Source organism: Misgurnus anguillicaudatus, chromosome 24 (genome assembly GCF_027580225.2).
Source record: "Misgurnus anguillicaudatus chromosome 24, ASM2758022v2, whole genome shotgun sequence".
NCBI lineage: Eukaryota > Metazoa > Chordata > Actinopteri > Cypriniformes > Cobitidae > Misgurnus > Misgurnus anguillicaudatus.
The window spans coordinates 20,882,412-20,897,035 of NC_073360.2; the positions used below are offsets into that span (position 1 = coordinate 20,882,412).

Sequence of the window (14,624 nt, forward strand, 5' to 3'; positions counted from 1 at the left end):
TTCTCCGAGGAGAAGGGGTGGGCTTGTGCGCAGTGACGTCAGTTACGGAAATGACCGATCGCATCCCGAAGCCCAAATACGGCGCTTATGTTCTTTAGATGGACTGTCAACAAATGCAACACAGTAAATGTAATTATTTTAGGGAAGCACATTCACGATAAGATGAAAAGTTGATACACTCTTATGCATAAGCTTACACTGCAATTATTGTTTTTTATCTTTGTTAAAAATCATAATGTCAGCATATAGCAGTGAAGAAAATCACAAAAACATTTCTAGTCTAGGAAACGTTATGATGTAAACTATGTTCCCTTCGATTCTTGCATAGTTACCTAATATGCAATAAACACAGTTATTTTCCTGTGTATGGTTTAGGTAATGTGGGAAGGTTTACACTGAAGCAAAACAAACACAAATGGGCTAAATCGGAATGCTTTTTTAAGGGGATACGTCCATTGTTGTGCTGGAAGTGGCGCGTTCTTATAACGCATACGTCATCATTCTGCGACCTCACGAGAATCATTAAGCGGCACTTCAATGCTATTGAATGGAGAGAGGGAATACTACAGTTTAGTCTAGAGTAGTGAATCCAACTTCTCAGATAATTCCATATAGTTAAATAGAGGAAGTATTTAGAAATGATCGACACGATTGAAAAAGAGGACACTATTATCAGCGAGGAGGAGGCTGCTCAATATGATCGTCAGATTCGCCTCTGGGGTCTGGATGCTCAGAAAAGGTTCGTGCACATTTGTTTAATACACAATGAACATAACTAAATATACTTCTGTCACTTTATGAGTTTTTAATATTAATTTACACTTAAGTAAAAAAACAAAACAGATAGACCTCAAAAGGGTTTGAGATATTAAACTAATTGTTAAAGAGAAATACATAAGCTGTTAAAGAATTACCAAAAAAATTACCGATTGATTTGAAATGCATTATTTGAATTCCATTAACAATCAAATATTTTGTGGGAAACAAATAATATGTTTTTGGATCACTCAAATATTTGATTTATTGTCTAGACGAACCTAATAAACATCTATTAACGTTACAATTTCAGACTTAGAGGATCACGAGTACTTCTTGTTGGACTTCGGGGTCTTGGTGCAGAAGTTGCAAAAAACCTTATTTTGGCTGGAGTGAAAGGGTTGACTCTTCTGGATCATGAGCAGGTATCAAATACATTTACATAATTTTATCACTTAAAATAGCATCTTAAAAAGGTACATATCCAATAATCTCTTCTTTTCTATGACTGCCACCAATCAGGTGACAGAGGAGTCTAGACGAGCTCAGTTCCTGATCCCAGTGGATGCAGATGGACAGAACCAAGCTCAGGCGTCTCTGGAGAGAGCACAGTTCCTTAACCCCATGGTAGAGGTGAAGGCAGACACCGAAAAAGTGGAAAACAAATCAGATGACTTTTTCTACCAGTTTGATGCTGTAAGTGCTGGAACCAGTCATTGTGTGAGGTGATCTGTAAAGCATAAATTACACCATTACTACTAGCGGGTTTTATTATGTTTACAATTATGCATTTGACAAACACAAACTATACTTTCTTTTATCTGCATGCTCTATGGGAATCGAACATATGACCTTTGTGTTGCTGATGCAATGTTCTATCATCTGAGCTATAGCAATATGTTGTAAGCTAATTATTTACTAACTGGTTATTATCTATAAAAAGACAAAAAGTTTGATAATTAAAAATATAATTGAGTCTTTATTTTCCAAGCAGCAGAACCTAAGTTGTTAAAAGTACACATAATACAAAGCCAATTTTAATGTATGCACACTATATAATGACACCAAATAGGAACAGATTTTCTGGAACGACCAGGAGTGAAGTGCTTTGGTTAAAGACACATAATGCCGGTCTGTAATTGCTCCTTGAAAGGTTTAAACCTGCAACCTTTACATTTACAACCCCAGTGTTTAAGAGCACATTCTGTAATTTGTCAGCTCAAATTTGACAAGTCGTCTTGCCAGCTATCGTACTACCATGCAAGGCCACTGTACTGATCCAGTCTATATTAAGTTAAAGGGATAGTTCACGCAAAAATCTATATTCTGTCATCATTACAACATAAACATGTTGTTTTAAACTTGTAGTTTAAAGTTCCTTTATTTTGTTAAACACAAAAAATATAAATAAAAAGGTACCTATTGAATATTGACTTAGATGCTATTTGTTTTTCTTACTATGGAAATCAATAGGTACCATCAACTGTGTGGTTACCATAATTTATTAAAATATCTTATTTTGTGTTCAACAGAACAAAGAAACTCATACAGGATTAGAACAACATGAGGGTGAGGAAATGATGACAGAATTTAGATTTTTTGGTGTACTATTCCTTTAATACCACCTTAACCAAAGACCTTAGTGCCATGTATGTAAGGGATAAGGAAATAAGTTCAGTGTCTGATGGATAGAGTTAGATCAGAGGTTCTCAAACTGGGGGCCCCAAGATGGTACCGGGGCCCCCAGTTTTATGACATTTTATAAAATACATTTATTTATAAATTCTGTATTATGAAACCTCAGGTAAATAAGGCTACTAACCAACAGCACTACATTGTATAATTGAACCTGTTAACAGAGATAAATGTTAATCTATCACAACAAACTATATATTATTGGAAATGTCTAAGAATGTAGTTTTCATATTTCAAAACCTTTTGGCAGTAATAAGCAATTAGCAAATTAGTAAGTAAAAGTAATTAGCAAAACCTTTTAGCACAAATCTATAGATTTGTGACAAGAATATGCAGCAAACCAACACAAATTATAATTTTATGTATAAAATAATACTATATTGCATTTTTTTTATTACAGTACATTTAAACTGTTAGAACAATTTTTCTTATGTAATATTTTCACCTCCAGACACTTTAAAAAACTTAAAAAACTTTAAAATGTCTTTTTTAAAACAATACCAACATTAGGCTTGTAGACCAAAAAAGCCAGAGTTACATTATTTTTAAGAGGTTCATCACCTTTTCACCCCCCCCCCCCCCCCCCAAAAAAAAGGGCTGTGCCAGGTAAAGGGTTAATATGTTTTGTTTAATTAATATGTTAAGTTTTAGAAGGGTTTAGAAGTTTTAGGGGGTGCGAAGGGAAGCACCATACACAAGGGGGCCTCATGCTGAAAAGTTTGAGAACCACTGAGTTAGATTATTTTCTTTTGTGCTTGACTTGTCACGTCCACTAGATGTCTCTATACACATTTGATCAGTTCGATTTCGGTTGGTTATTTCCTTTTCTTTAGCTGTATTATTTTCCCTGACCTTACTGTGAACCCATCCGTCCGTTAGCAGATCTAGACACGGAGGCAAACTTTAGTTAGTTTGCTCTTTTCCAAGTTTACGTTCTTCCAAAACACTTGTTCTTTTGTCCAGGCCTTGTTTTGATAAAAATCAGCACTGCGTTGTTGGCTGTGGATGATGCAGTGAGCACGCATGCATCGTTCAAAGCACAGACAGGCAGTCTTTCATCTTCTGTCTGTCTGGGATCTGTCTGAAATGTCCCTCTGGGAGTGCCAGTGAGAGTTTAGGAGGAGGGGGCCGAGATGGTGGGAGACCAAAATGAGGGAGGGGGTGTTTATAACATAGTCTCTTTTATCTTCCTCTCTTGAAATTTTTGGAGAAGTGCAGAGGAAACATTGTGTATGAGTGCCTTTGTCCTCTTTTGTGTGTGTACGTGCGAGTGAGTTTTTTTTTTTTTTTTTAAGAAAATGTCTTGTTTAGTTAAAAGAAAGGAAGCAACATCTGTAAGCACATACTCATGAGGATTATTTCACTCAACAGGTACAGGGTGCAACAGATCCAGAGCATTTATAGTGCTAGTATTAAGGGAATTAATTTTAATGATATTTTTTAATTTAAGAAGCATAATTTAATATGACATCATCAGCATAAAATCAGTCGGTGTTGTTGACAAAGCTCGTCTTTTCCACTGTACATTGGATCCAAAATGAACATTATTTAGCTGTTTTCTTGGATATTTTTTAAAAAAACATCACAGGTCGTTGAGTCTCTCACTTGCGGCATCATGTAGAAGCCGTCTTCAATTAAACTGTACATGTATTCGTGTATTCTGTTAAAGTTTCTACATTTATGTTTATGCATGTGGTAGACGTTTTTATCCGTTAAAAGTGCATTAAAAGCTATACATTTCATCATGTGTGTTCCCTTGGATCGAACACACAAGCTTTTGCTCTGCTAACGCAAGTGTCGGATTTGTAGAGAACGGATTCGGACAGGTTTCTGTAGATTTGGTTAATGTTTTATTATGGCAAGGTTTCTTCTTTGCGTCCTCTAGAGGTCACTGCTTGATCAAGATGTGCGCTTTGTATGTGCATGGCTGCCTAGAGGGACATAAAGCTCACAGGAAGAAAGAATGCATCAAAAAATAGTAAATGTCTCGCCACAGGTTCCAGATTTTTCCTCGCGTGACAGCAGTGAAGGTGTGTGTTTCATTGCAACAGCATTTTTAAGAAGTGTTGTTGATCATGAGATGACATAACTTTATCTCTATTGAAAGCCCTATTTAGATAATATGTTCACTGTGTATTTGTTACAGATATGAAAGTAAACAACCAATTTAATAGTAAACAAGTTAGCAGATAAAATGATAATGCAGCTGTCCATGAAGATCCACCCAGTTAACGCATCATGGCACTGTGTGTTCCATCAACATCTCGGACTTAAAGCAGGGTATTAATATGCCAAATGCTTATCTCAAACTCAAAATTGGGCGTTTAACGGCTTTGGGACCTTGGATAAAATGTGTCAATGTTCTGGTAAATTGTCTGTCATTGCCAAACTTGGCTTTGCCAACTTTCTGATTGCATTCATCTAGATTGTGGTTTGTTATGAAAAACATTAAAGGGGACATATTACGCAAAATCCACTTATACAAGGTGTTTGGACATAAATGTGTGTTGGCAGTGTGTGAACACAACCACCCTACAAAGAAAAAAATCCACCCTTTACTTTTAATCCCCATTAAACCAAAATTAATGTGATTTCACAAAAACAAAGCCCAGCCCACGGCAACCAGAGCCGGCGCCAGACCATAAATAACGGGAGCACACGGCTTCCAACGCGGGGGCATGCAGTTAGCAACAATATCTTGCAAAAACAAGGCATTAAAACAACAAATAAAGTGCAAGCACACACTCATACAACTGGTACAGACCATCAGCTCATTTCCCGTATAAAGTGCAGAAAATCACGAACGAATCAGTATTACCATAATCACGTCGCAATGCTGTTAACGGTCTATACACTTCACATTTAGGCTTACGTAAATGAAAACAACGCTAACTTACCTTTAAAAAAGCTGAAGGTGGTGTGTGCGAACATTAAACTTTCTTAAAACTGTCCTGTAGATTTGAAAATTCCAACTCGACCTCTAATCTCCGAGTTTGAGCCAATCAGTGTTTGAATGAAGTCATATGGAGCAGGCGGTGCTGGTTCATTCTAAATGTTCTAATATCCATATTTTACACGATCCATAAAATGCCGCGAAAAAACACGTTGCTAGTATCAAGTCACATTAATATGCTAAAGACGTAAAGATGCATGAGACGCAGCAATACAACCAATCAGAGAATCTGGTCTATATTAATTAAAAAAAAAAAAACATATATCAACTATATTTTCCTAATTTGATTACTTTAAAAGTCATGAAACATTCAATGTTTAATTTATTTTAATTATTCTTAATATATATTAAATTAATAAAAAATTGTGTAGGGGGCACAAAAACCTGTTTGGGGGACACGGCCCATCAATGCCCCCCCCCCCCTTGACTGACTGGTTAATTTTACTCAAAAGCTTTTCTAAATGTGTTTTTAGCACGTTGTAGCGCAGCACTAATGCAGCTAAACATACTATTGTCTCAGACGTTGTTGTTTTTTTAACCAAAAGCACTCACTATCTGTTTTTAAGGGAGCTCATTTGCATTTAAAGGGACACACATTAGACCAGCGCTTTTTTGCTCATACCCAAGTGGGGGCAATTTGGACATGCTGTAACAAATTATATGTTGTGTATTTTGAGCTGAAACTTCACAGAGATATTCTAGGCACAGCTGAGGCTAATATTACATTTTGTAAAAATTGTCATAATATGTGCCATTTAAAGGAAAACACCATCACGTTTTTTCAATATTTTATTATGTTCTTACCTCAACTTAGATGAATTAATACATACCTATCTTTTTTAATGCGTACACTTAATCTTTGTACAGCGTGTCATGTGTTAGCATTAAGCCTAGCCCCATTCATTCCTTAGGATCCAAACAGGGATGAATTTAGAAGCCACCAAACACTTCCATGTTTTCCCTATTTAAAGACTGTTACATGAGTAGTTACACAAGTAAGTATGGTGGCACAAAATAAAACGTTTGTTTGGAGCCATAGGAATGAATGGGGCTAGGCTAAATGCTAACAGATTCAAGGAGCGCTGTACAAAGAGTAAAAGTGCACGCATTGAAGAAAGATAGGTATATAATTCATACATAATTCATTAAGTCGAGGTTAGAACATAGTAAAATATTGAAACGCGGTGGTGTTTTCCTTTAAGCCCCATTAAGCAGTGAGACTTTGAAAACAACCACATATTAATGTATGTTTGTTTCTATCAGGTTTGCTTGACTGGATGCTCCAGAGACCTCATGGTGAAAGTAGACCAATTGTGTGCTCCCAGAAACATCAAGGTCTTCTGTGGAGATGTATTTGGCTACCACGGATACATGTTTTCCAACCTTGGCCAGGAGCATCACTATGTAGAGTAAGTGAGGATCGGGCGTGAGAAACATGTTTGATTTTCACATCTTATGAAATATTAATGGCTTCCTTTAACCTTGCCAGAGAGAAGCCCAAAGTGGTGAAAAGTTCTGATGAGGCTAATGATGGTCCAGAGGCAAAGAAAGCAAAGGTGGACCCCAATGAGACCACCATGGTGAAAAAGGTAGGCTTATTAAAGATTAATATGATTCATTTTTTCTTTTAATGTTCTCAAGTGTTCACATTATGTTTCTTTATATAGACGGTGAGTTTTTGCTCTCTCAAAGAGGCCCTGGAGGTTGACTGGACCAATGAGAAAGCCAAGAGCAATATGAAGCGCGTCCCCTCTGACTACTTCCTTCTGCAAGGTACAGACCTAATCTGAGCATCTAATATGTGAATATTAATAAACTAACAAACTGTTTTGTTATTAAGCACACTTCAAATGTACTTAAAGCTATACAGAAACAATGAAGGAATTAAAGATATTTGTGAATGCGGTTACCTCCACCAGGTTTCTGCACTAGTACACAGTTAACAAGAGGAAGGCCAGTTGTTTTTCTGTGTAATTATAGACAACATCTCTCTTTTTATATTAATGCTCACCTGTTGTCTTCACCGAACGTAGCTCATTTTCCATCACAGGCTGTCCATGGCCAGTCATGTGCAACGGCTCACAGACACAAAACATGCCACCTCCACACCAGTCTGTCATTATAACAGACTCAGACCGTTAGCGCTACCCCTCCCTCATCATCTACTATTACATTTATGGAAAAAATAACACTTCCTATTTATGCACTGAAGCAAGACTTTACATAAATGTTGCTGTGCTCAAAAATACCACACATAGGAAACGGTTCTTCCTCAAAAGCTGTTTGAAGCGATGTCTTAACTCTGTCTGATTTATTTGAGGTTTTATCGCCCGCCGCTGCGGTGGGACTAGTCTGATATTGCATCAATGATTTTAATTTCCAAACTCTCAGATGTCGTTCAGATAAAGCTTTCACAACCTGGTAAAAACTTTTAGATATGAAACTTGCAATTGCATCTATATGTGTCAGAGCTAGTAAGATGAGTATGAACGAGTGGGCGGGTGTTTCTTTGATGTACGTGTTTGTGTACTATGCTGCCAGGTGGAAATGTAGTAGGCTGAAGTTCATTGTGCTGTAGCTGGTGGGCAGCTAAAAAGGGGAAGTGATATTTTGCGATGCCTCTTGGAAAAGAGCCTAGAGGGGCTGAGTGCTTTTTTACCTACCACACAAATCTTTAAATACATCCTCTTCCACTCTCAAACAGTTAAAATATGGAAAACCCCCTCTTTATCTATCGTTTGCTTCCTCTGACAGTGCTTTTGAAGTTTCGTACGGACAAAGGTCGCGATCCTCAGTCAGTCAGCTTCGCCGAAGACTCGCGCCTACTCCTGCAAATCCGTGACGATGTTCTTGAAACCATGGGTGTGAACTTGGAGCTGCTTCCCAACACTTTTGTCAGGTACTTGTAGATCGAGCATTTAGTCTCTTTAACATCTATCACTTTATTATCTAAGCACCAAACTAGATCTCCTAAATTGACTGAACAACTAATCAACTAATTGGTTGTATAAAAGCCCTGTAAAATTAGGATTGTTTCATTTCACCTGATTCAATCGTATGTTCTTTTGGGGTTATGAGGTGGGCATATCAGATGTGCTCTTGCAAAGAGTGGATGCACTGAAACAGAATGCAAAGCTTTAAAAAAAAAGTGTCATTTGATATGCTTAAAGGGGACATTTCACAAGACTTTTTTTAAGATGTCAAATAAATCTTTTGTGTCCCTAAAGTATGCATGTAAAGTTTTAGCTCAAAATACCATATAGATAATTTATTATAGCATGTTAAAATTGCCACTTTGTATGTTTGATCAAAAATGTGCCGTTTTTGGGTCTGTCCTTTAAAATGCTAAAGGGCTGATCTCTGCACTAAATGCCAGTGCTGTGCTTGGATAGTGCAGATTAAGGGGCAGTAGGGAGGCACCGAATATTTGGCCACTGAAACGTTGTGATGACGCAAACAGAAACCGCGACCTGCACATGCTTGTCTGAAGCAACATGTATGCGGTGTGGATGTATTAAACCGCATAAAGGCACTAAAGTGAGCAGTTGTCTGTACATGCGGTTGAATGTGTCCGGTCCAGACGTGATCATTACAGTGAGTACGTCCTTCAAAGATCAGAAGTCTTGATGTGTAAACTTTAGAGAGAGCCGCGCAAATGTGTCTCATACTGTATAGTAGTCCATTAACATACATGTGCCGAATAAAGCAATGAAAAACAACATAATGTTTGGGATTCGCCCTCGGTCTCTCTGTGCGCGCGCGTTGAAGTGCCCTCAATAGTGCACACACAAGTGAGACGCAAACAAGCAAACGTAAAATCTTTCTGTTATTGACAGGGCACATATAAACAAAATTATCTCCAAAGTATTATTTTTCTAATAAAAACATTTGTTTATGTCTTAAGTGTATGTATAGATTACAGTCAGAAACCAGTCTCTGCTTATTTGGTCTTAAAGAGACAGTAACCTCAATAAGTCTGTGTCATTAATGTTAATCAAACAACCCAAGACAACGAGAAAATCACTTCTTTAGCTCTAAAAATAATAATATATTTAATTTATACAAAGACAGTGTTATAATTCATTTAATTCGATTTCTGTACCTAATGCTAATGTTAGCCCTTATTAATGTGCAACTTTGTTCTTTTTTATAAATGTTTGCAATTTCGTTATTTGTTATTACATTTTCCCCACCCCCCTTTTGCTGATCTGAAAAATAATCCGATCCGTGCCTCAAAAACTGTAATGTGATCAGAACCGTGAGTTTTGTGATCCGTCACACACCCCTAGTAAAGTTAGTACACAGTGAAAGCCATAAATGCATTTGTACTAATAATTGGCATAATAATTTATTTCGGTGTTTCGTTTTTTTGGCCTTGGTTTCCTCTTTTTCGGTTTTCGGTTTCGACCAAGAATTTTCATTTCGGTGCATCCCTAAGGGGCATTATTATCCCCTTCTGACATCACAAAGGGGACAGATTTCAATGACCTGTTTTTCACATGCTTGCAGAGAATGGTTTACCAAAACTAGGATTTGGCAAAAGTTACTGGGGTGATTTTTTTTTTTCAGATTTTCTAAGTTGACAGAAGCACTGGGGCCCAATTATAGCACTTAAACGTAGAAAAAGTCAGCTTTTTGTGATATGTCACCTTTAAAAAAATTAAAATATGTACCGTATTAGTCGCATCATTCATAAATGTGTCATGAAGACAAAATAACATATGTCACAGTGGACTATAAGTCGCATTTATTTAGATAACTATTTCACAAAATCCAAGAAAAAGAACAGACATTTAATCTGGAATGGCAAGTTAGTCAACTAAACAATAGCACACAGAACAGCAGGCTGAATAGATTTCTGTACGTTAAAGTAATATTATCAGTTATTTAAACGATAAACAATAGCATACTGTACATACCTGGAAGTTTAATTAGGCTAAATTAACCGAACAAGCCAACTAGCATGAAGTTCGCAGGCTCGTCATTCCACATCACTGAATCGGATCCATTGAATTACATAATTACAGGAGCAGCACATGGTGGACTCTCGCGGCTGTAGACGGTAATGTTGTCTGTTGCCTCATAAATGTCAACATTTATTTGTACTGACTTACAAGGCGCACCTGACTATAAAGGGGGTTGCACACCGGCCGCGCAGCGCCACGCCATTCTAAAAATATATAACCGCTGAGGGGCGAAGTATCGGGAAGAAGCATTTGCTGACGCGTTCCTTTGATGCTATTTATTGTTGAGACATTCATTTATACAGACAAACGAAAACAAAAAAACTCATAAACAAAAAACGCATACGATGATGCAAAACACTAAAGACATACTTTTAACTAATGATGAAGTCCATATAAAGTCACATTAAAATAGACCAATAAAGTTTAACGTGATAAAGTTTTACGGTCAACAGAAAGTAAGCTTTCCCGCTTACTTCCCCCCTGTTCCTATACACACACTAACAAACAGGAAATGGAGTGAAATACTTATACAGGTGAACCCAGTGAAATACCATGACCCGGAAGTGCATACTCAAAAATTACAAAATAAAGGTTCAAACATATAGTGCACTTACACATAGTTTAACATTGAATAACATCATATTTGTCCCAAATCATAAACGATTAACATTGGCTGCTAACATATATTTTGCATTTTGAAGTAGACCCTATCTGACGAAGCTCGCGCTATTTAATGTGCACTTCCGGTTTACGATACCTACGAGTTGTCCTAGACGCCACTCGGCGCGACCCCTTTAGACACATCACCATCCAAATTATGAAATAAAAAATGGGACTTGTAGTCCGGAAAATACGGTACTTTTTTTTTAGAAATTAAAAAAAAACTTAAACCATAATGCAATGGCCAATCTCACTCATCGACTAGTTAGTTGTTGGACAACTAGACCCATCCCTATTACTAAAATTGTCTTTTCTCAACTTAATCTCCTGACTTTTGTTCTTCAGTTATTGTTTCTCTGAGATGTCTCCAGTGTGTGCTGTAGTTGGCGGAGTTCTTGGACAAGAATTAGTCAAGGTGAGATCTATAATTTGATCCATTTGTGTTTCTGAAGTTGTTATTGTAGGCTTTACAGTTCGACAATCAAATTTCACTGTAAATTACGAAATATGTTTGTAAAAAAAGGTAAATTTCAGCGTCAATACAATTAAAGGTGCTTATGTGTAGATTTTGCAACCAACGACTCTTGCTGCGTCCGAAACCGCCTACTTCCATACTAGCAGGCAAAGCGAGTAGTATGTCGGAATACATAGTATTCCAAAAACAGTATGCGAAAAGTACCCGGATGACCTACTACTTCCGGTTAGATTTTCCAGCGTGCATATGATGGACACTTCACTATCCCATGATGCCCCGGGAGCGGAGTAATGCAACAAAGAAGAAGAGGTTAAAATGGTGATGTGGCTGTTTTAGCGCTGGTATGACATGACGTGATGAAGACGTATGTCACATGATGTATCAACATGGCGGATGTAGTACGTCTGAATCTCATTCATACTACCAGGATTCATACTATACAGTACCTACTGCTTTAACAGTCAGTAAGTAGGTACTTCATCTAATTCAGTACGTACTGTACAGTATGCGGTTTCGGACGCAGCTTTAGTCCACTGTTTACCCTACCCAAAACACATATAGAAGCTACGGTAGCCGCCACAGAACAAACATGTCGTCGTCTGAGACAACGTTGGGACGAAATGCGCTATGGAGAACAGTTTGTCCGTTTAGGGCTACTGTAGAAACAAGATGGCGACTTCCATGTAAGTAGATAAAAGCGGCTCATTCCAAGGTAATAAAAACAATACAGTTCATTATGTAAGGTCTTTGACCACAATGAAAATATAGTTATGTATATTATATTGCATTTCTGTCAATAGATTTTCCTATAATTTACACACCTATGCACCTTTAAAGCTCGATCAACATTTGTGTGCACAATTTTGACTCATTCCTCATCTAAGCTTAGAGTGCTTTGAACATGCATAAATTCTTTAATATCTGTTCACCCCTCCAAGTAACCTTTGATTGTGGTTCTCAACAAAGCCGAAAGCCCAAATATATTCTCCTCAGTTACATGGCACTATAACTCACTTTCTGACGGCACAGTGAGTAGCGTATGGCAGCTGCCCTCTCCATCAGAATCTGGGCTAAATCCAAAACTTTTATCTGTTGTCATTGCATAAATGCCAAAAATGACGAGGTAATACTCTGGTCACTGATGAAATACGATGGCGACCGCATGAAATCTTTGCGTGTTACTCCATAAAACGTATGAGATTAAGTAATTCAAAGCATTCTGGCGTAACAAGCGATAATTACTCTCTGTGCCCAGGTTGTTGACTGAAAGAGGATATACTATTGTATAGGTCGCTGAAAAACAAGGTCTGCGTAAAATCGTTCAAAAGAGGCTGACGGGATGCCGAAAACGTCAATATCTGCCCTGAAGGGTGATGTCATAGCTCAGATTGGGATGTGATGGAGGGTGGAGATCGTGGCTATGTGGGGTGATGAAGTGAACATCATGGTCTCGGGAGCAGGCCTTGAACCCACATGGAGGTGGAGTTAAGCCAGGCTGTCTCGCCATCTCCCTGCATGATGAAATAGGCTGAAATTCGCATATGGCTTTGTGCTCCTCGCTGCCCTGTGCCTGAATGTGCGCTATGTGTTGTTCAATCAAACCAGTTAATTAAACCGTTATTAAAATTATACATCTGTGACAGCCAGGTCTGCGTAAGGTGGGGTGCATGTTCTCATTTGTTTGTTTGTGTTTGACAGGCGTTGTCTCAAAGAGACGCTCCGCACAGGAACTTCTTCTTCTTCGATGGGCTGAAGGGCAGCGGGGTGGTGGACTACTTTGGATCCAACTAAGTGGCCCCTGGAGAACGTGGAGATCTGAGCACATGCGATGTGCGGGGCATTTGTGCTCTCGAAACACCGCGGAGTGCCAGTGGCCGCAGGCATCAAAATCTGTCTTTAGACTGTACCTTTGCATAGCAGTATGCCACGTGCTAACTGATGCCAAAAGCAAGAAGAACATGTTGTTGAGCTTTTTGTGTAAACACATTTTTCACCAGAGTTAATCGAGACTTGCAATTTCTAAGTTTTTTTATTAAAATAAAAACAATAAAAACGTAAAAAAATGGTTTATGTGTGCATTTGTAATAAATCTTGATGCATGCAGGATCTGTTTGTGAAGGTCTCTATGCTGTCTCAGCGCACAAATCAAGCCAACAACTTTAAATGGAATTTAAAATGAATAAGAAAATATCCAAAGCTCCCGCGAGCAATTTATTTCAGAAATAAATACGCTCCCATCCCCAGTATGAAATAAGTTAGGTGCTTTTTTCTGATGCTTGTTATCTTTCTGAAATTGTACAGAAAGCCTGAGGCACTTGACGCATCAAGTCTAGTCAAGGGTTTTTTCTCGACTTTCATCGGGGAAGTACTTTTATAATCTTAGCCAAGATATGTCATTTGCTGGACTGGTACTGCCGGGTTTATGACTCGGAGGCAAGTGGAAAATCATGTGTTTTGATTGTCACGACTTTGCAGAAGGATAATTATCCTGCCGGTCCAGTTAGAGACGGCGAAGTGCGTATGTGAAGAGGTGATAAGCGATCGTCAAAACAGATGCTGGAGAAACTTACTTTAAACTGACGTCATCATTGTGTTTAACTTGTCATGTTTGTCGCTCTCCTTACAATAGATGTGGACTTTAACGTCATCGTACATTGTTACACTCTTATAGATATGCAAAATCAGGGGTTTAAATGGATAATATAGTTGTTTATTATGTGACCGTGCAGGATTAGAATCCGTATGACTCAGATGAGAGACCGGTCAGACTGGTTGAGCGGGTGATGTGGGAGTGGCAATAAATCTCATGTAACCGTTTATAAATTTGGTGGGGGTTTTGAGGTTTTAGGGAGAATGTTGACATTGGAAACAGTTTACTAGGTGTCACCAATAGGCCTGACTTAGATTGGTATCATTGTAGGTTTCAATTGATATGGAAAAGATTTTTGTGCCAGTGCTGTGCTAATTATAACAAAACAGCTATGTTAAAGTTCACTAACACAACTCCCACAATTACAGGATGTGTCTCCCCCCACACGTGAGATCATGCATGGCATCAGATATGTGCTCAGTATCCAATGATCGGGGGGTGATTAATGAGATGTTACTTTTTACACGG

General features: G+C 38.1%; 1 protein-coding gene across 2 annotated transcripts; it reads left to right on the forward strand.

The window, feature by feature from the left end:
- Window positions 1–102: 102 nt before the first annotated feature.
- Window positions 103–13,572, forward strand: sae1 (SUMO1 activating enzyme subunit 1). 2 transcript variants are annotated; one of them, XM_055196507.2, is made up of 9 exons: window positions 103–739; window positions 1,070–1,181; window positions 1,279–1,452; window positions 6,668–6,813; window positions 6,894–6,993; window positions 7,072–7,177; window positions 8,159–8,303; window positions 11,377–11,446; window positions 13,205–13,572. In XM_055196507.2, exons 1-9 carry the CDS (start codon window positions 639–641, stop codon window positions 13,295–13,297), a joined length of 1,047 nt encoding a protein of 348 aa, XP_055052482.1. In that variant the 5' UTR covers window positions 103–638; the 3' UTR covers window positions 13,298–13,572. The 2 variants fall into 2 exon arrangements, with proteins under 2 accessions (XP_055052482.1, XP_055052483.2); XM_055196508.2 differs by lacking the exons at window positions 8,159–8,303; window positions 11,377–11,446.
- Window positions 13,573–14,624: the final 1,052 nt, after the last annotated feature.